Source organism: Gopherus flavomarginatus, chromosome 21 (genome assembly GCF_025201925.1).
Source record: "Gopherus flavomarginatus isolate rGopFla2 chromosome 21, rGopFla2.mat.asm, whole genome shotgun sequence".
NCBI lineage: Eukaryota > Metazoa > Chordata > Testudines > Testudinidae > Gopherus > Gopherus flavomarginatus.
The window spans coordinates 626497-649035 of NC_066637.1; the positions used below are offsets into that span (position 1 = coordinate 626497).

The following is a 22539-nucleotide window of genomic DNA, read 5'->3' on the forward strand; positions in this document are numbered from 1 at the left end:
GCTGGGGAGGTGCTGGTGATCATGGTACAATGTACCAATCACATAGGGAAAGGCAGGTGAGAGATTCTGGAGCCCAAATTTAGGCTTATAGGTAAGAGATTCATTTTGTATCAGTTGTCTTTTCAAAGAACGCTGTCCTGGATGTGAAACAAAAATATCCCAAGCCAACCTGAAAATAACCTGAGACCAAACAAACAATCCATTCCTTTCAGGTCAAACTAAACATTTTGTTTGACTTGAAACTTATTTTCGGTTTGGTTAAGAACATAAGAAAGGTCCATCTAGCCCAGTATTGTCTTCTGACAGTGGCCAATGACAAGTATGTCAGAGGAAATGAACAGAACAGGGAATCAAGTGATCCATCCTGTCGCCCATTTCTAGTTTCTGGCAAACAAAGGCTAAGGACACCATCCCTGTCCATCCTGGCTAATGGCCACTCATGGGCCTATGCTCCATGAGAGGGTTGGTGAAAAAAAACTGAAGTCCATTTTCAGTTCAGACTGAACCAAATGTTGTTTGGATTTTTCTGTTAGGCCCCCAAACCAAAAAAATCTATTATTCACGATCACTCAGCTCGGTATAATACCCTGCTCACACCCCTCTTCCCTTGTAGTCCAGAGGGTCAGCTTGGTGGCGTTACATACTCCTTTCCTTTGAAACCCACTCCTCTTGCTCCTCCTCAGACCAGAGAACTACAGAGTTCCCCATCCTCCAAAACCTCTTTCAGTCCTGGGGGCTACATAGTCCTGCCCCCACCAAACACACCTTCGCTCCTCTCTCCAAATCTGGAGGATTATACAGTTCCCTAACCCGGGGGGGGAGGGGAAAAAGTCTAAGCATCTCTCCTGCTCCAAAAGAGGGTTATAGAGCCCCCACTCTTCCACACCAGAATGGGAGGAGGGGTTAGAGCCCCATCTCCTCACCTCACCCCAGCCCGGAGGGGGAGGTCACTGAGCCCCCAAGGTTGGAGAGTTACAGCCCTTGCCCTCAGCCCAGCAGCTGTAGCCCCCCCAAGCTCAGGCCCTCCCTCTCACTCCCTTGGCTCAAGCCGCTAGCAGGGTCTCCCCCCCTTCCTGGGGGCCATGCGCTGCCTCCGCCCAGCCACTCTCACCCATCCCAATGTGAGTAGGCCCTGCCCCCTCCTCCCATGGGGCCCCGGGCTAGCAGCCCAGTGTTCCCACAGTGCAATGTGAGTCCGGGTGGAGCCTGGTGGACTCACTTGGGCAGCAGCAGAAAGCAGCTGTCAGGAAGTCCCTCCCCCAACTCCCAAGGGGCTAGAACATCAGCCGGATGCTACTGGCCGGGGCTCACACCGCAACCACCTCAGCACCCAGCTGCTCCGCCCCATGTCACCGGGCAGGGATCCGAGGCTACAACCTGACCCAGCTCGGAAACCGCCCTTGGCCCACTCTGCCCTCAACATCCACCCCGCAGGAGGCGCAGCCGCCCTCCTCAGCAGCTTAAGGCAGCAGAGACCTTTCTTCCTAACGCCCCCCTCCCACCACACACACACACACACACACATACACACGAGGGAGTTTCAAAAGCCACTTTATTAAATGTTACAAAGGCATCTTTGCCAACACAGTGCAGGGACACATGCCCTCCTGAGGACATACACTTAGAAACCTCTGAAAGTACAGGAACTAGTATACAGAGTTGATATTTCTTTAAAAGATGCACATAAAGATAATAGTAAAAAATTTCTTAATTGTGAGTTAATAAGATTTCAGTTTGTACAGTTAGCTTCGTTACTGGTCCATGGTGCATTCATACAGTAGAGTTATTTTTCTAAGAGACTTTGTACATTTAGTCACTGCAATGATGAAGGTAGAGCAGAAATTAAAGTACTTCAGTAGGCACAGAAATCCTTGCCCCTCTCTCCCTCTTCATCCTCAAAGAAGCAGGCAAGGCCGTAGACAGTTAATTATAAGCCAACAGAGCAACTTTTCACAACACTCACTATCAAAAAAACCATTCTAAAGCATCCTGTACTTTGGGGTAAAGAGATCAATATTTCTTCCCAGGTGCTTAGAGAGCAGATCCATCATTGGGCTTAGCCACCCTCCGAGTGCTTTGTCACATCTTTCTGGTAGTTGTCCATCAAGAGTCTGGCTCATAATTCAACAGCTAAAGCAACATCCAACACTCAAAGAAGTAGGCTATGTCAATTAGGTTTGTGAACCAATTACACAGTGTAGCTACTTGCAAATCTATCCCGAAACGTAAGGGAGGAAAAGAGACAAGAGAAAGGAAAACTATACAGAGGAAGTAGAAACAAGGACTGGGAAGAAATTAGAAACAGGCAGATTAGACAGAGTACACACAGTGGTGACTCAATGGGTGAAGTATCAAGTTATTTTTTTCCCCTCCTCATGGAGAGCAGTCACCCATACCTAAAAAGTCCGGCGATAAAAGGGACGAGGCAACACTATTTGTTACCAGCCTTTCCTGAAGTCCTAAGGGAACACTCACTCTGAAGACTAGTTTAGAGGGAAGACAGTTTGTGAAGTAATACGAACAGATTACATATAAATACATATAAAATTTTAAACTACATTTGGCACTGATTCTACACTGGAAACATCTTGCTGGATTGCAGAGAAAAGCCTTCACTGAACTACTTTTTAGCAAAAGACAAAAACCCCAAACAAAGCCAACTTTAGTGTCTACATGACAAACACTAAACATTTTTAAAGGTACTCTTTCAGATTAAACTGGCACCAAAAGTGACAGACTGTCTTTTGAAGATAATGTAAACACCTTAAAAGACGTCTTTAATCACAAATGCCACAAGGCAGCACTAATGGTTCAGTGCTCAAATCTTTAGAGCTTCAATAATAGAATTTAACTGCATATTCATAAGACAGTGAACGACAAGTAGTGTTTAGAAGGGTGGCAGGCTCTTCCACAACTAGTCCGAAGGCATTAATGGAATAAGACAAGGCAGGCAAAGTCTGTTCAAATGGCAGAGGTGTTAAAAGTTTCTTTCAAGAAGGCACAAATTTAAGATTTGGTTCCCACCCCTTCAGTAATGTGTTAGAAAAGACACTTTTAAATTGGGGCGCAGAAGAGACAGTGAAGAGGACAGATATCCAAACACTCTTCACATTTATCTAGAATGCAGTAGTCACTGGCAACAATACATTGCTTCTAGATTCTCAGATGCAAACATGAAATCCTCTTCACCAGCTCATACTCAAGATTACCAAGGCACTGTGCAAGGTGTGGGCTGTGCTTATTAGCATTTTAAAATTAGGAGTGTAACTTTTAAATAAAGGCACATTTTCTATAAACCAGAGAAAGTTAACACATGACTAATCAAAATAATTTTGTTTTATACATTAGTAGGTGCAAGCTTGAGAATACAGCAGGTTTGAAGGAGAGAGAGATGGCTTCCGCTGGTTTGCATTTCTTCTTGTAACTCACGGGGACACACTCCAGACTATAACAGAAAAATAAGGATTGGAAAAGTTCTCTTCCCCTCACTCACCCACATCAAAGAGGCATAAAACAATCCTGCAACTTAAAGACTTGAGCTACTGAACACTCCAAGTATTCAACATAAGGAAATTCTAAATTTCCTGTGTTTGTTTTACCATAGGGCAAGTTTCATTCTTGCACAGGACTGACTTTTAGAATTCATGTACTGGGTATTTCTCACCTATGGTCACAATTCCGTTTGTAGTATCACAATTAGTTGCTGTAGATTGTGTTACAAACAGGCCAAAAGGTGAGAAATGAATATGCTGTCTGAGCTAGAGAGTAAATGAATCCTGCTAGAAAGCTTTTTAGCAGCTACACCACAAATTCAAAGAGCTGAACACCAGGCAGCGCAACTAGTTATAAGCTCACTGGCTCTACTATGGCAGAGTATGAGCTCACAGTCTTCCTTACATACACCAGAAACATCTTCACTTGCATTTGTACTTCTTGGTTCGTTACCAGTTACAATAATGGGCTTGTGGCTATCATAGACATAAGGGTACATCTGGCAACATTCAGAAGCTGGGAAAAGTAAAATCTGGATATCAAAGAAGGGTGCATGAATTTCTTTCCTCTTAAAACTTCTACTGCAATATACTTCTGTTTAAACAGCTTGTTCATTGGTGACGAATCCTTGAGAACTGCCTGTCCTCCTTCTCCCCCAGGCTTCTGCTCCAGCAGGAAAGCTAGTGCAGGAAGTCAGTGCAGTTTCCTGCACTCAAGTGAGGCTAGGCAGATTAAAGCTCTTGCCTGGACTGTAGCGCTTCACTGAAGACAGACAATACTACAATGATGGGAGAGCTTCTCCCATTGTCATAGTTAATCCACTTCCATGAGAGGCGGTAGCTATGTTGAAGGGAAAAGCTCTCTTGTCAACATAGCACTGTCTATATCAGGGGTTAGGCAGGTATAACTGCATTGCTCACAGGTGTGGATTTTTCACAACCCTGCACAACACTGATAACTATGTAAGTTTACAGTGTAGACCTGGCCCAACCACCTTGCTATCTAAGCACTTTCGAGGATTGGAAGAGGAACCTCATATGAAGCTTCCCTACTTTTGTTGTTGTTTGGTTTTGCCTGACTTCTGGGCTGGAAGACAGCAAGGGGAGTCTGATTGGCCGGAGTACCCATTCTGGGATTAGGAAAAGGGTATGATCCAATAGAAAAGGGCCAGATTGCTTTGCAAGAAAGAAAAGTGACATAAGGCTATTGAACCTGGAGTCTAAAGGATGAATAAATGTAGAAATACTATGAAAGATGAATTTGATAAGTGTGTATGTCCACAGCTCTGTCATCTAAGGTTCTCAACGCACTTCATGTTACTCTTCAGAAACCTCTGTGAGGTATGTGCCATTATCCCCCTTTTAAAGATTGAGAAATGGAGGCAAAGAAGTGGTCAAGAGACCTGGTCACTCTCACAGTCACTGGCAAAGCTGGGACTGAGACTCAGTGGATCCCAGTCTCCCGAGGGATCCCATTTCTACTCAGTGCGCAGAAGCCTGAGATTCAACAGTTAAGGTTCCCACAGAAGCTGTAACTTCACCACATCACAGATAATGCTGCTAAATTAATGTTTGAACGTAAAGTACTACTTTGGACTACTGCATATGTCAAGCATGCAATACGGCTAAGTTAGCGTTGCTGTGTGAACCTTAACTTTTGAATATTATGACCTATGAACTAGCAGTCACACCCAGAGAGCATTACATTAACAACTTTTTGCATTTGACTTACAGTCTTATGCCCCAAGATGCTAGTCCTATTGACAAAACAGCGTTTTAGCTCAATACTTACCAATGATGATGATGATAATGATGAGAACAACTGCTATCAATATTGCCCACATCTGTCAAAAAAGCACATCATTTCGTACAAACAACTCACTTAGATATTTTTTAAAAAGGAGGGCTGATTCTCTAGACCCAACTACTGCTCCCCTGCCTTACAATTAACGTTTTACACTCTGTCTTGGCTTTGCAGCAAATAAAGAGTGTGCTCCCAGGCTTCCCTGTAATTAACAGACATGACTAAGACTAAAGGTTCTTTGTAGGGCTGTGTCTGTGTTGTCATCATTCAATCCATATCACTGAATTTCTTTCTCCTAGAAATCCAACACCTTAAATTAGTACATTCGTTTATCCTTGACCACATTTTTGTCCTGGAGAACGTTCTGTGTAAAGGAATGTGGCCAGGCCACCCAACTTTGGGGCAGTTCATCTACTTCACTAAGCCAGATGCTCGTTAAGGACCAGATATTCTAAGCTTAAATACTATTCACCATGAGTAAAGGCTGCAGAAACTGACCATATGTTTTCATGGTTAGAGTCACCTGGATTTCTTCCCCTTTATGTAGTATTCAGCTACTTATAGCTCTTAGTAACATGAATTTGTATTGGAAATACTCGAGTCATGGTTACCTTACAATTTTTCCACCAATACTTTCTTTTCAGCTTGGCAGCACTGGTCTCAAATTGGGAAGCTCCTGCCTGCAGTGCGTCAGCACGGTCATCCAACTCCGACAGCTTCTGATCTCGTTCCAACACCTTGTCTACATTCACCCTCATGATGTCAACCACCTAAAGTGATTTAATAGTCACAGTAAGTTATTCATTCCTTAATGTTCATCCCCTTGAACATTAAGCATTCAGCAGATCCTGACAAACGTCTCTTATAACATTAACATCATTCAAAAGTTTGTGTTTAAATAAGGCAGAAGATATTGCCTTTTTGATTAAGAGTAGACAATATTGAACTTAGGTTCTTATATTAGTTAAAAGACTTGTGGAACTTAGGGTATGTCTTCACTACTGGTCAGACTGGCGGGCAGAGATCGATCCGGGGGGGGGATCAATTTATCCCTTCTAGTCTAGACATGATAAATCGATCCCTGAGCGCTCTCCTGTCCATTCCTATACATCAGCTCGACGAGAGGCGCAGGCAGAGTCGACGGGAGAGCAGCACCAGTCGACTCACTGTAGTGAAGACACCAAGGTAAGCTGTTCTAAGTACGTCAACTTCAGCTACATTATTCACATAGCTGAAGCTGTGTAACTTAGATTGACCCTCCTCTCCCCCCTAGTGTAGACCAGGCCAAAGTAATTGAGTTGGAGATTCCCAGTGCCTGCCTTGGGGTTTCAATATCAGAAACTTTGTTTATAAACGTACTCCTATTGAAACAAAAGCATTCCACTAATAATCTAGCATGTTAGAGAAGGGTCAAAACTGTGTATGAAAAACTCATTTATAGAAGCTACAGATGGCATTAGAACAACACTGTAACTCCTCACTGAACATTGTCCCAGTTAACATTGTTACATTGCTGATCAATTAGAGAATACGCTCGTTTAAAGTTGTGCAATGCTCTCTTATAACATTGTTTGGCAGCCATCTGCTTTGTCCACTGCTTGCAGAAAGAGCAGCCTGTTGGAGCTATCTGGTGGGGGCTTGGAACCAGGGGGGACCGGCAGTCCTCCTAAGTTCCCTGTGTGGAAGCTGTCCCTTCCCGCACTGCTATTCCTGCCCTCTGCCTTGGAGCTGCCCCCGGGAACCTCCTGCTTGCTGTGCAGTGGGGGGGGGGGGGAAGAGGGGGGGAAGAGAAGAGAAGAGGCATGCTAATGTCATGGTGCCCCCTTCCTCACACTCTTGTACCCTATCTCTGCAGTGAAGGGGGGATGGGACATGACAGGCCTCAGGACAGAGGGAGCTTGCTGGCAGCAGCTGCTGTTTCAACTTGCTGATCTACTTAAAAAGGCAGTGTACTTAGAGTGGGGTCAGTGTACTTAAAGGGGCAATGCTTGTCTCTCTCTCTCTCTCTCACACACACAACACCACTGTCTCCCCTCCCTCCATTCGTGCTGCCTTGTAGTGTGCGAGGCTACATTAACAACATGTTAACGTTTGAGGGTTTATCCGAGTGCTAGTTCATCATTTAGAAGTAAGGCATTCCCTGGGAAATATCCCATCCTCTGACTAGACCACCTCAACCCAGCTTCACAATCATCATGCTGTGTACAGTATTACATTGTTTGTTTAAAATGTATACTGTGTGGATGTGTGTATTATATAAAATTATATAAAATATAATCTTCCAGGGAAATTTTTTTCATAAGAGAAAACTTAACCCCCCTCCCCCATTTACATTAATTCTTATGGGGAAATTGGATTCACTTAAGTAGCATTTTTCAGGAACATATCTATGTTAAGCGAGGAGTTGCTGTACAATGCACCTATGACTTCTGAAAAGGAAGTTATGTGCTACCCTATCCAGACAGAAAGAAATAAGCCTCTCAGACAGGGATGTTTTTTGGCTCACACAAGAAGTTTTGCCATAGTTTTGATACACAACTAGAAACCTCCGGCAACTGTGGATTTCCAAATAGCAAAGCTCATTCTCTGTCAGAAACCAAATGAAGTTGTGTAGCTAACACACTGGCTCACAAGATATTCATCTTTGCAGGAGCAGGTCAACACCTGTAAAGTATCACAGGTTTCCTACAATGAGTCTCAAGGATGATAGTTCAGATCACAAGAGGGACAAATGAAGACATTCTAACTTTTGGTTCATACACTGAAGCAGATAACTTTAAACTTTGCCCACACAACACTTCCATATGTCTTCCCTCTGTCAGGTTTTCCAAGGTCAAAGGAATGGTAAAGCTGCTCTATACAAGAGCCATACCTCATCTACTTGGTGTTGTGTCTGCTGAAGGCGACGATTACTGCCAGAGGCATTACTTGAGCTTCCAGGGCCACTTGTTGACCTGAAATGTAGAGACAGTTACACTACGATATCATATTGTTAATTACATTTATATACACCACCTAGAAGTATGCCTGGTAATTTGCAAACAAAGGGTACACAAACCAGTGAAAATAAATGTAAACATCAATTGTCTCAAAAAAAGGCGGGACATTCTCAAGGAGCTAAAATACATCAGAAGAAAGTTAGATTTCTTTTGCAGTGGAGGAGTGAAGCTTCAGCAGCAAGCTTTAGCCATAAAATTCAGACAGTGTTCCAGACTTGCCACCAATGAATGGCTGCAATGACACTGGAGAGCAGAGAAGCAGGTGGGAGAGAGAAGAGCGGCACTACAGTTCAAGGCATGGTGTATAGTTGCTCTTGATTGGCCAGAACATGGGTTTAAGGATTTCGCCCCCTCCTTCTTTCCAATAAAAAAAGCACATGAGCTTGTGTGCACTTTTTTCCCTTTGTTGAATTTGGGAATTTAAATTCTTTTTGAAAGCTACTGAACTCAGAAAAAGATTGTGTCAGTTACTGGAAGCATGCAACACACACATATAGCTTCTTCTCCTAAAAGTTCCCCACAGAATAGAGAGGCAGTGGCCAATACCAGATGTTTCAGAAGAAGGTGAAAGAAGCCCTGTAGAGCAGTGTGACTCAACCTTTCCCGACTACTGTACCCCACCCCTTTCAGGAGTCTGACCTGTCTTGCGTACCCTCAACGGAGGAAGAAGAACAGGCACATTTACAGTTTGTACACATAAGACACCTACAACAGTGGTTCTCAAGCAGGGGTCTGGGGCCCTTGGGGGGGACCACAAGCAGGTTTCAGGGGGTCCACCAACCATGGCCAGCATTAGACTTGTGAGGCCCAGGACAGAAAGCCAAAGCACCACTGCATGGGGCTGAAGTTAAAGCCACTTCGCTTGGTGGGAGCCCACTGTGGCATGGGGACTCGGGCAATTGTCCCTGACATTGTTCCTGGCTTTTATATACAGAAAACAGTTGCTGTGGCACACGTGAGCCATGGTGTTTTAACAACATGTTGGGTGGGCCTCAGAAAGAAAAAGGCTGAGAACCCCTGATCTACAATATATCCTGTATTTTGGCTTTTTATCGTTTGCTTGCTGTACCACCTTTCAATACTGATTATGAACACAATTCTCGACAGGACATCGGACAGGACACCAACTGGGCCTCAGCTGTAGGGTAGGAATAAATGGTCAGTTTTCACAATAGAAAGTGGTAAATAGCACGGTCCTTCAAGGATCTGTACTGGGATCAGAGCTGTTCAACATATTAATAAATTATATGGAAAACGAGTGAACAGTGAGGTGGCAAAGTTTGCAGACGACCCAAAGCTGACTGAAGAGTTACAACGGGATCTCACTAAACTAGATAAATGGGAAAGAAAATGGCAGATGACATTCAATGTTGATAAACATACATTGGAAAACAATTTCAATTATATATGCAAAATGATGAGGTCTAAGTTAGCTCTTACTACTCAAGAAAGATCTTGGAGTCATCGTTGACAGTTCTCTGAAAACATCTGCTTAATATGCAGTCAAAAAAAGCTAACCATGTGAGTAAGCATTAGGAAAGAGATAAAGAGTAAGAAAAAAAATATCATAATGCTGCTATGTAAATCCACGGTATGCCCACATCTTGAAGACTGCATGCAGTTACTGTCACCCCATCTCAAAAAAGGATATATTAGAATTGGAAAATGTACAGAGAAGGGCAACAAAAATGATCATGAGATATGTAACAGCTTTCATATGAGGAAAGACAAAAAAAATTGGAACTAGTCAGCTTGGAAAAGATGACTGAAAGCGATCATGAAATTATAGAGAGTTCTACCATTTTTTAGAACAGGGGCAGGCAAACTTTCTGGCCTGAGGGCCGCATCAGGTTTCAGACATTGTATGGAGGACTGGTTAGGGGAGGCTGTGCCTCCCCAAATAACTAGGCATGGCCCACTGCCACCCCCTTCCCGCTTTTTGCCCCCTGACACCCCCCCTCCCGGGACTCTTGCCTCATCCAACCCCCCTGCTCCCTGATGGGCCCCCCGGAACCTCTGTCCCATCTACCCCCCTCACTCCGTGTCCCCTTACCACCTGATTGCCCACCGCCGTCCCATCCAACCCCTTCTCTCATTCCTGACTGCCCCTCCAAACTTCCCTGCCCTCTAGACAACCCCCTCTGCTCCCTGCCCCCTTGCCATACTGCCTGGAGCACCAGTGGCTGGCGGCGCTACAGCTGTGCAGCCCGGCCAGAGCCAGCCATGCCACCATGCAGCTCAGAGCACCGGGGCAGGCCAGGCTCTGCAGCCATGCTGCCCCAGGATCTCACAGCCCCGCTGCCAGAGCACTACATCAGAGCGAGTGGAGTCTGTGGGGGAGGGGGAACAGCAGGGGAGGGGCCGGGGGCAGCCTCCCAGGCCAGGAGCTCAAGGGCCTGGCAGGAGGGTCCTGCGGGCCGCAGTTTGCCAACTTCTGCCTTAGAATCATGGAGGGAGAACAGCATAAATAAATACAATGGATTTCAAGAAGGCAGGCTTTAGCAAACTCAGTCAGCAGTTAAGATCTCAGAGGAAGCAAGTCTAAGGGGAAAGAGAGAAGACAGTTGGCAGTTTTTCAAAGAGACATTATTAAGGGCACAAAAGTAAGCTATCCCACTACATAGGAAAGACAGGAAGTATGGAAAGAGACCACCCTGGCTTAACCAGGAGATCTTCAATGATGTAAAAATCAAGAGTCCTACAAAAAGTGGAAACTAGATCATACATAAGAACGGCCTTACTAGGTCAGACCAAAAGTCCATCTAGCCCAATATCCTGTCTTTGACAGTGGGCAGTGCCAGGTGCCCCAGGATGGGCAGGAATGGTGTCCTAGCTTCTGGCAAACAGAGGCTAGGGACACTATTCCTGCCCATCCTGGCTAATAGCCATTGGTGGACCTATCCTCCATGAATTTATCTACTACTTTTTTGAACCCTTTTATGGTCTTGGCCTTCACAACTTCCTCTGGCAAGGAGTTCCACAGGTTGACTATGCATTGTGTAAAGAAATACTTCCTTTTATTTGTTTTAAATCTCTGCCTATTAGTTTCATTTGGTGACCCCAATTCTTGTGTTTTAAGTAGTAAACAACACTTCCTTATCTACTTTCTCTATAAGAATTATGATTTTAGACCTCTATTGCATCTCCCCTTAGCAGTCTCTTTTCCAAGATGAGAAGTCCCAGTCTTATTAAACTCTCCTCATACAGAAGCCGTTCCATACCACTAATAATTTTTGTAAAAGCAGCAAAGAATCTTGTGGCACCTTATAGACTAACAGATGTTTTGGAGCATGAGCTTTCCTGGGTGAATATCCACTTCGTCGGATGCATGTAGTGGAAATTTCCAGGGACAGGTATATATATGCAAGCAAGCTAGAGATAACGAGGTTAGTTCAGTCAAGGAGGATGAGGCCCTGTTCTAGCAGTTGAGGTGTGAAAACCAAGGGAGGAGAAACTGGTTTTGTAGTTGGCAAGCCATTTGCAGTCTTTGTTTAATACTGAGCTGATGTTGTCAAATTTGCAGATGAACAGAAGCTCAGCAGTTTCTCTTTGAAGTCTGGTCCTGAAGTTTTTTTTGCTGCAGGATGGCCACCTTAAGATCTGCTATAGCATGGCCAGGGAGGCTGAAGTGTCCTCCTACAGGTTTTTGTATATTGCCATTCCTAAGATCTGATTTGTGTCCATTTATCCTTTTCCGTAGAGACTGTCCAGTTTGGCCGATGTACATAGAGGGGCATTGCTGGCATATGATGGCGTATATTACATTGGTGGACGTGCAGGTGAATGAACCGGCGATCGTGTAGCTGATTTGGTTAGGTCCTGTGATGGTGTCGTTGGTGTAGATATGTGCGCAGAGTTGGCATCGAGGTTTGTTGCATGGATTGGTTCCTGAGCTAGAGTTACTATGGTGCGGAGTGCAGTTACTGGTGAGAATATGTTTCAGGAAGGCAGGTTGTCTGTGGGCGAGGACTGGCCTGCCATCCAAGGCCTGTGAAAGTGAGGGATCATTGTCCAGGATGGGTTGTAGATCCCTGATGATGCGTTGGAGGGGTTTTAGCTGGGGACTGTATGTGGTGGCCAGTGGAGTCCTGTTGGTTTCTTTCTTGGGTTTGTCTTGCAGTAGGAGGTTTCTGGGTACACGTCTGGCTCTGTTAATCTGTTTCCTTATTTCCTTGTGCAGGTATTGTAGTTTTGAGAATGCTTGGTGGAGATTTTGTAGGTGTTGGTCTCTGTCTGAGGGGTTAGAGCAGATGCAGTTGTACCTCAGTGCTTGGCTATAGACAATGGATCGTGTGATGTGCCCGGGATGGAAGCTGGAGGCATGAAGGTAGGCATAGCGGTCGGTAGGTTTTCGGTACAGGATGGTGTTAATGTGACCATCACTTATTTGCACCGTGGTGTTTAGGAAGTGGACCTCTCGTGTAGATTGGTCCAGGCTAAGGTTGATGGTGGGGTGGAAGCTGTTGAAATCATGGTGGAATTTTTCCAGAGTCTCCTTCCCATGGGTCCAGATGATGAAGATGTCATCAATGTAGCGTAGGTAGAGAAAGGGCGTGAGTGGATGAGAGCTGAGGAAGCGTTGTTGCAGGTCGGCCATAAAAATACTGGCATATTGTGGGGCCATGCGGGTGCCCTTTTTGTTGCCCTTTTCTGAATCTTTTCCAATTCCAATATACCTTTTTTTTTGAGATGGGGAAACCACATCTGCACACAGAATTCAATATTTGGGAGTACCATGGATTTACATGAGGCATCACATTTTCTGTCCTATTATTTATTCCCTTCTTAATTAGTCCCAGCATTCTGTTCGTTTTTTTGACTGTCGCTGCACACTGAGTGGATGTTTTCAGAGACCTATCCACAAACACTCCAAGATCTCTGAGTGGTAACAGCTAATTTTGACCCCATCATTTTATATATATAGTTGGGATTATGTTTTCCAATGTACATTACTTGGCATTTATCAAAATGAAATTTCATTTGCCATTTTGTTGCCCACTCACTCAGATTTGAGAGATCCTTTTGTAGCTCTTCACACAGTCTGCCTGGTTCTCAACTATCTTTAAAATTTGCAGATGATACAAAATTACTGCCACCTCACTCTTTACCCCTTTTGCCAGATCATTTATGAATATGTTGACTAGGGGTATGGCTACACTCGAAACTTCAAAGCGCTGCCGCGGGAGTGCTGCCACGGCAGCGCTTTGAAGTGTGAGTGTGGTCGCGCGAGCTCTCCCAGCGCTGCACGTACTCCACCTCCTCATGGGGAGCTGAGCTCCCAGCGCTGCGGCACTGTTTACACTGGCGATTTACAGCGCTGTATCTTGCAGAGCTCAGGGGGGTGTTTTTTTCACACCCCGAACGAGAAAGTTGCAGCGCTGTAAAGCGCCACTGTAGCCAAGGCCTAGGACTGGTCCCAGAACAGACCCCTGGTGGACCACTATTTACCTCTCTCCATTCTGAAAACTGACTATTTACCTACCCTTTGTTTCCTATCTTTTTAACCAGGTCACATTACAAAGGATGAATATAAACAAATAATACAAGTTAAAAAGGCCAAGGCACAAAATGAAATCAAACTACCTAGAGACATAAAAGGAAACAAGAAAACATTCTACAAATACATTAGAAGCAAGAGGAAGACCAAGGACAAGGTAGGCCGGTACTCAATGAGGGGGGGGGGGAAATAACAGAAAATGTGGAAATGGCAAAGGTACTTCATGACTTTTGTCTCAGTTTTCACCAAGAAGGTTAGTAGTGATTTGACATCTAACGTAGTGAATGTCAGTAAAAATGAGGTAGGATCAGAAGAGGCTAAAATAGCGAAAGAACAAGTTACTTGGACAAATTGGATGTCTTGAAGTCACCAGGGCCTGATGAAATGTATCCTTGAATACTCAAGGGGCTGACTGAGGAGATATCTGAGCCATTAGTGATTATCTTTGAAGAGTCATAGAAGATGGGAGAGTTTCCAGATGACTGGAAAAGGGCAAATATAGTGCCAATCTATAAAAAGGGAAACAAGATAACTTCTGAACCCAGAAAGATAATGGAGCAAATAATGAAGCAGTCAATTTGTAAACATCTAGAAGATAAGGTGATAAGTAACAGTCAGCATGGATTTGTCAAAAACAAATCGTGTCAAACCAACCTGATAGCGTTCTTTGACAGGGTAACAAGCCTTGGGGATGGGGGGAGCAGTAGAAGTGATATTTTGACTTTAGTAAAGTTTTGATATTGTCTCACGTGACCTTTTCATAAACAAACTAGGGAAATGCAACCTAGATGAAGCAACTATAACACGGGTGCAAAACTGGTTGGAAAACCATTCCCAGGGAGTAGTTATCAGTGGTTCACAGTCATGCTGGAAGGGCATAATGAGTGGAGTGATCAGTTCTGTGTCTGGTTCTGTTCAATAGCTTCATTAATGATTTAGATAAAATTTGCGGATGATAACAAGCTGGGAGATGTTGCAAGTGCTTTCGAGGATAGGATTAAAATTCAAAATGATCTGCACAAAATGGAGAAATGGTCTCAAGTAAATAGGATGAAATTCAATAAGGACAGATGCAAAGTACTCCATTTAGGAAGGAGCAATCAGTTTGCACACATACAAAATAGGAAATGACTGCCTAGGAAGGAATACAGCGGAAAGAGATCTGGCAGTCATAGTGGACCACAAGCTCAATGAGTCAACAGTGCAACCCAATTGCAAAAAAAAAAAAAAAAAAAAAAAAGCAAACATCATTCTGGGATGTCTTAGCAGAGGTGTTGTAAGCAAGACACAATTAATTCTTCTATTCCACTCCGCACTGATTAGGCCTCAACTGGAGTATTGAGTCCAGTTCTGGGCACCACATTTCAGGAAGGATGCTGACACACTGGAGTCTAGAGAAGAGCGAAAAAAAAAGATTAAAGGTCTAGAAAACATGACCTATGAGGGAAGATTGAAAAAAACTGGGTTTGTTTAGTCTGGAAAAAAGACGACAGAGAGGACATGATAAGAATTGTCAAGTAAATACAAGGTTGTTACAAGGAGGAAGAAAAACTGCTCTTCTTAACCTCTGAGGATAGGACAAGAAGCAATGGGCTCAAATTGCAGCAAGGGAGGTTTAGGTTGGACATTAGGAAAAAGTTCCTGTCAGGGTGGTTAAGCATTGGAATAAATTGCCTAGGGAGGTTATGGAATCTCCATTATTGGAGATTTTTAAGAGCAGGTTAGACAAATACTTGTCAGGAATGGTCTAGATAATACTTAGCCCTGCCATGAGTGAAGGGGACTGGACTGCTGGCTGATGAGTTTTGCCCACATGCTCAGAGTTTAACTGATCACCATATCTGGGGTCGGAAAGGAATTTTCCTCTAGGGCAGATTGGCAGAGGCCCTGGAGGTTTTTTGTCTTCCTCTGCAGCATGGGGCATGGGTCACTTGCTGGAGGATTTGCTGCAGCTTGGAGGTCTTCAAACCACAATTTGAGGACTTCAATAACTCAGATATAGTTTAGGGGTTTGTTACAGGAGTGGATGGGTGAGATTCTGTGGTCTACATTGTGCAAGAGGTCAGACTAGATGATCATAATGGTCCCTTTTGACCTTGAAGTCTATGAGATTAGATGACCTCTCGAGGTCCTGTCCAGTTCTATGATTCTATGGGAGATATGACAGGTCTATAAAATGATGAATAATATGGAGAAAGTGAATAAGGATGCGTTATTTATCCCTTCACACAACACAAGAACCAGGGGTCACATAATGCAATTAATACTCAGCGGGTTTTAAACAAGAGGAAATACTTTTTCACACAGTGCACACTCCACCTGTAGTACTCATTGCCAGGGGATGTTTTGAAGGCCAAAAGTCTAACTGGGTTCCAAAAAGGATCAGGTAAGTTCAGGGAGGATAGGTCCATCAACGGGTATTAGCCAATATGGTCAGGGACAGAACCCTATGCTCCAGGTGTCCTTAAACCTCCAACCTCTAGAAGCTGGGAATGGATCACTTGCAATTGCCCTGTTCTGTTCATTCCCTGTAGCATCTGCCACTGGCCACTGTCAAAAGACAGGATCTTGGGTTAAATGGACCATAGGTCTGACCCAGTGTGATCATTCTTATGCTATAGCTCCAACAGAAATTATGGACTTGATGCAGTTCTTTGGATAGTCCAATGCAGGAAGTCAGATAGATGATCAGAATGGTCCCTTCTGGACCAAGATCATGTTTGTTGTAGCATCTATTTTAGGAGAAATCTTTTAACTATCCCCTGATTCGCTCTCATTTTAAAATGCTTTTAATACTTTTTTCACTGCTCAAAGTACTATTGTTGCTATAAACACCCTCTGGTGGCCAACTTAGAGAATGAATACTCCATCACAATCTATGCCATCTTTTAAAAAGAGCATCAAATTACCAGGTTCCTTTAGTTTGTAAAATAAAACAGTACAAAACCAAAAGGAAATAAACAATCCCACAATACCTCCCCCTCCCTCCCAACTGGTGAGGCCAAAGAAATAAAAGGCTTTTTTTTTGCCAGTATATTTTAAAAAGCTCCCTGAATCGCTAGCGAATGGCTCAGAAGAGTGCCTATGTTCATTTCTAAAACATTGGAGTCTAAGCAGAATCACAGAGCTTACCATCCCTGCACACTACAACGTAGAAATAAAGAACATTTTGCTTAATTTTTGTCAATCTAATATGAACTGGCTAGCACAGAAGTCATTTAACAGCATCAAGCTGTCTGTAAGAGTCACAATGATGATTTACCAATTTTGTGAACAAACAGGAGTATATAAATTCCCAGATTCCTTTCACTGGTGCTAAACTGTTTAAAAAAAGGTCTTGTCATTTGACAGGAAAAAAATCCCCAACCACACTGCCCACAGAAAGTTAAACGATCTAATGCCATTGTTATTTCACTCGTTCCTACTCTGTAAAGGCAGCCCTTACAGAAGTCACATCTACCATCACCCTTAAGAGGCACACAGCAAGGACGTGACCCAGCAAACCCCTTGTGACTCAACAGTCACTCCTGTAAGCGACGCCCAGGGAAATGCAGGTATTGTGGCATGAGGAACAGATACAGATCACAAGTGAATGGCAGCAGCTGCCAGCTTAGAAAGCAGAGCCCGGCCGCGGCGGGAGGACCATGAGTGACAGGCTGGTGAGCAGAGCCGACTCCAGCTGTACCGCCACGTCCCCACAGCAGCGGGGCCCGTGCACACACCGCCTGCACCGCAGTAGTGACCTGTGCCCACCCGGGCTCCGGTCCCAGCCGCGGCGCAGAGAGGCGCGCCCGGCCCAGCAGCAGCGGGCCCCGTGCACACACCGCCTGCACCGCAGTAGTGACCTGTGCCCACCCGGGCTCCGGTCCCAGCCGCGGCGCAGAGAGGCGCGCCCGGCCCAGCAGCAGCGGGCCCCGTGCACACACCGCAGTAGTGACCCGTGCCCACCCGGGCTCCGGTCCCAGCCGCGGCGCAGAGAGGCGAGCCCGGCCCAGCAGCAGCGGGCCCCGTGCACACACCGCCTGCACCGCAGCAGTGACCCGTGCCCCACCCGGGCTCCGGTCCCAGCCGCGGCGCAGAGAGGCGCGCCCGGCCCGGCAGCAGCGCGGGCAATGCCGCGGGACACCGCGGCTCCTGCCCGCAGGGCGCAGACCGTGACCGTTGGGCCCGGCCCGTGCACGGAGCAGCGCCCGGGGACACGCCCAGGCCTGGCCTGTCACGGGGACGCGCCCGGCGCCCGCAGCCCGACCCGGCAGCAGCTGGCGCGGAGCCGCTCCGCGACCCGCACTCACATGGCGGCGGCAGGTGCGAGGCTCCGAGGGGGGCTGGGGGAACCGCCCGGCAATGCAGATCGGCGCTGTGCGACTAGCCCCGAACCGGAAACCGCCGCCACTCGCGCAGTCGGCTTCGGGGATGTGACGCTCCAGGGGCGGGGATTGGCCAGGCCCCGCCCACCGCCCGTTCCCGCCCCCGCGCGCCCGCCCGCCCGCTTGGAGAACGGCGCGTGCGCTGCTGCCGGCCCCATTCTGCTGGGGGGAGGTGTGTTGGGGCGGGGCTGAGGGGCAGGTTCCTGAGTGTCCCTGGAGGGGGGGGAGGTTGGAAGCAGGTTCCTGTGTGTCCCGGTTCCTGTGTATCCTGGAGGAGGGGGAGACAGGTTCCTCTGTGTCCCTGGAGGGGGGAGGGACAGGTTGGGAGGGGGAGTTCCTGAGTGTCCCGGGGGGTGGGGGGAGAGAGAGACAGGTTCCTGAGTGTCCCTGGAGGGGGGAGGGACAGGTTGGGAGGGGGAGTTCCTGAGTGTCCCGGGGGGGGGGAGACAGGTTGGGAGGAGGAGTTCCTGAGTGTCCCTGGGGGGGGGCGGTTGGAAGCAGGTTCCTGTGTGTCCCAGTTCCTGTGCATCCTGGAGGGGGGGGAGACAGGTTCCTCTGTGTCCCTGGAGGGGGGAGGGACAGGTTGGGAGGGGGAGTTCCTGAGTGTCCCGGGGGGGGAGACAGGTTCCTGAGTGTCCCTGGAGGGGGGGGGCAGGTTGGAAGCAGGTTCCTGTGTGTCCCGGTTCCTGTGCATCCTGGAGGGGGGGAGACAGGTTCCTCTGTGTCCCTGGAGGGAGGGGGAACAGGTTGGGAGGGGGAGTTCCTGAGTGTCCCTGGAGGGGGGGGAGACAGGTTCCTCTGTGTCCCTGGAGGGAGGGGGAACAGGTTGGGAGGGGGAGTTCCTGAGTGTCCCTGGAGGGGGGAGGAACAGGTTGGGGGGCAGATTCCTGTGTGTCCCTGGAGGGGGGGGGCAGGTTCCTTTGTGTCCTGGTTCCTGTGCATCCTGGAGTTGGGGGGCAGGTTCCTGTGTGCCCCTGGGGAGGGGGCAGATACCTGTACCTCACTAGGGACAGGGTGAGGCAGGTTTCCAGGGCAGGTGACTGTATTTTTTATCAGAGGGGTAGCCGTGTTAGTCTGGATCTGTAGAAGCAGCAAAGAATCCTGTGGCACCTTATGTACTAACAGATGTATTGGAGCATGAGCTTTCGTGGGTGAATACCCACTTCGTGGGATAATGAACCAGGTATTCACCCACGAAAGCTCATGCTCCAATAGTCTGTTAGTCTATAAGGTGCCACAGGACTCTTCGCTGTGTATTTTTGTGGCAGGGTGGATTTCTGCATGTTCCTATGAGAAACCTGTCACTCTCTGGCGCTCTGAAAATAAATCCATACTGAATTAGCTCCAAAGTGCCATGTCGCACCTATTGCCTCCTCTAAGCATTCTGTGGGTGCTTGGCCTATCGGGCAGTCTCCATAATCCATAAATGGCTTTTGCTTAGGGCTATAAAAGTTACTCTGGCTGGTGGGGAAGGGGGACTGAGAGCCATACCAAGGCAACCTGAATCCTGCCAGACCTCCTACTGGAGGCCAGGCTTGACATCTTCCATCCAGCTGCTCCAGGTCATTTCTGAGGCATGGCTACTAGGAAGTGCCAACAGATGGAGTGAGGCCTCATGGGCACAGAGGGGGGACAGAGTTATGCTACAGTGACACTGGCCTTTGCACAGCTATGCACCTGAACCTTACATCATGCTGATGCCTAAACCATTCTCTTACCTCTTTTATTTCCAACAGTCAGGCCCTGACTCCATCCTCTCCCAGTACGGCAGCTGTTGGTGGACATGCCTCTAAAGAAAGCACTAGCAACAACTGCTAATTTACTGACGAGTCACAACAGCAAAATTTTCTCCTGGCCTGAATCTTCTCAAAACAGCAAATGAAGAGATTGTTCATGATGCTTGTGCTGTAGGTAGGCATCTGTCTTCATTCCAGGATACTGGCTGAAGTTCTCTCACTGTGTTAATTCATCATATGAATTATTCTTTGCCAACTGTCTAATTCAGAGCTAACTCTTCTCTTGATCTACTGTATCTGTTTATTTAGTCATTCCAACTGACTGGATTTGCCTATAAATGCTAAGCTACCCTACTGGACTAAGATTCATCCCAGTTCATGTAACTGAGTAATCACTCACCTTACAAAAAGGGTGCTGACAGGACTTCAATCCTCATTGCAGTCAAAAGAAGACTTTTACATTCTAAGAGCACATCCTATCCTATATGCACAACTACAAAATGGGGAATAACTGTCTAGGTGGTAGTACTGCTGAAAAGGATCTGGGGGTTATAGTGGACCACAAACTGAGTATGTTGTCAATATGATCCAGCTGCCAAAAGGCTAATATGATTCTGGGGTATATTAACAGGAATGTTGTGTGTAAGATAACAGGAGGTAATTTTCCCGCTCTACTCGGCACTGCTGTGTCCAATTCTGGGCACTACAGTTTAGGAAAGATGTGGACAAAACTGGAAAGCATCCAGAGGACAGCAACAAAAATGATAAAAGGTTTAGAAAACCTCCCCTATTAGAAAAAGATTAAAAAAACAAAAAACAACTGGACATGTTTAGTCTTGAGAAAAGAAGATTGAGGGGGAAAACCTGGTAATAGGCTTCCAGTATGTTACGGCATGCTATAAAGAGGACAGTAATCGATCTCCAGCTCCACTGAAGGTAGGACAAAAAGTAATGGTCTTAGTTTGCAGCAAAGGAGATTTAAATTAGATGTTAGGAAAAACTTTCTGACTATTAGAAAAGTTAAGCCCCGGAAACACCTGTCAGTGATGGTCTAGATTAACTTGGTCCTGCCACAACGCAGGGGACTGGACTTGATGAATTCTTGAGGTCCTTTCCAATCCTACATTTCTATGATTCTGTGAGCCATGAAACATATAACTTCAGGACTTTCCATGCTCTTTTATCAATTATTTTTTTTTTTGCATTCTATCAAGCTTTTGACTTCACTGTAAGCTTTTCATTACTAGGTTATTTAAAACAGACAGTAAAACAAGGTGGATGCTTTTTTGTTGTCTATTTGAGCTGGTTTGTTCAGTCATTTTTTAAGAAAGAGTAAGGGATAATTCTGGGATACTGTCCCCTAATTCTTCACTCAAGAAAGCTAATATTCTAGGCGTTATATGAGACTGAGAGATTGGCTGAGCACAATCACCATTATTTATTTTGACAGCACCTACTAGTGTACTAGGCGCCTCCTAATTCAGTCAAAAGATGATTCCTGCCTCAAGGACCTTACAGACTAATTTTTAACACGACACAAGGAGATGTTAATAAGAGAATGGTAGAGGAGGAAGGATGGGGCAACATCAGTAAGAGAACAGTTTAATAGAGAAGGCTAGTGCACAGCATGAGTAAGCAAAGATTGTTTTGTTTCCTGTCTACGTTCTATGTGGGGATCCAAAAGTGCTTTATACTTAATTGAGTAAGCTTCAACACCCCATTGCGCAGTATTAGCACCCTTGTTTTATAGCTGAAGAGGCTAAGGGACAGACAAGTGAAGTGACACACAAAATCTGGAGCATGGCCAGTCAAGTTGCTGATACACTCCTGTATTGTCATTGACTTTCTAAAGTGTTTTGGAGCTAACCACAATATGCAAATAGTAACATAAAATCAAATTCTGATTCTAGCTGAAGGGCATGTGGCATCCCTCAACTTCAGGCCACTACCTCAAAAAATTGGTCGGTGCTGACTAAGGGAGTCCAGCTACCACTCATGAGCTTGACTGTGCAATTCCCCAGAGTGAACCCAGACTGTCAGTTCAGGAAGTGAGGGATGAGTTTGGGACTTTAACTCATTCACTTTCTGGGACAAACTAATTGTAGCTTTTATTATTGACCTCTACATTTTTTTTGTGCTGGATATGGATTGTAATGGGGTAAAATGTTCAAAGGTGCCGAAGTCTCATTCACTGCATCATTAAGGGCCTGCTCCTGTTTCTGGTGATGTTAATGGCAAAGCTTTCTTTACTATAATGGACACATGACTGGACCCTGCATTCCCCCTATGGTGGTTGGCAAATTTAGGGTAAACGTAGAATCCAAATGCCACACTCTGACCTGGAACTGTTCTTACTCTGATTACTATCATATGTTGAATGGGTTAATCATGAGATTAATGACACACACTTTTACACAACAGATTTTTTTGTGTGTGTGCTCTAATAGCTTTATAAAGACAGGAAGAATTATTTACTATATTACAACAGTATCCAGCTCTGGTTCAAAGCCATATATATGCCTGTTAAATGCATTAACCAGAAATTAATTCTGCATTGTTATTAAATGTGACTTAAGAACATAAGAAGGGCCATACTGGGTCAGACCAAAGGTCCATCCAGCCCAGTATCCTGTCTACTGACAGTG

The 22539-nt window shown here is 45.8% G+C and overlaps 1 protein-coding gene and 1 long non-coding RNA gene across 16 annotated transcripts in view; one reads left to right on the forward strand and one right to left on the reverse strand.

The window, feature by feature from the left end:
- Positions 1–1534: 1534 nt before the first annotated feature.
- Positions 1535–18224, reverse strand: VAMP3 (vesicle associated membrane protein 3). Its single transcript, XM_050931839.1, has 5 exons — positions 18084–18224; positions 8168–8249; positions 5907–6065; positions 5284–5335; positions 1535–3445 (listed from the first exon to the last, which is right to left on the reverse strand). Coding segments are annotated over exons 1-5 (315 nt in total). The 5' UTR covers positions 18086–18224; the 3' UTR covers positions 1535–3425.
- A 44-nt stretch (positions 18225–18268) lies between these two features.
- Positions 18269–22539, forward strand: part of LOC127038747 (uncharacterized) — a 59072-nt gene continuing 54801 nt past the window's right edge. For 5 of the 15 annotated variants that reach the window (XR_007770787.1, XR_007770788.1, XR_007770785.1 and 2 more), the window contains exon 1: positions 19431–20069. This is a non-coding gene — a long non-coding RNA (uncharacterized LOC127038747). Of the gene's footprint in view, positions 18358–19418; positions 20070–22539 lie in introns of those variants that run through there. The other 10 variants (XR_007770780.1, XR_007770777.1, XR_007770779.1 and 7 more) reach the window with 7 other exon arrangements.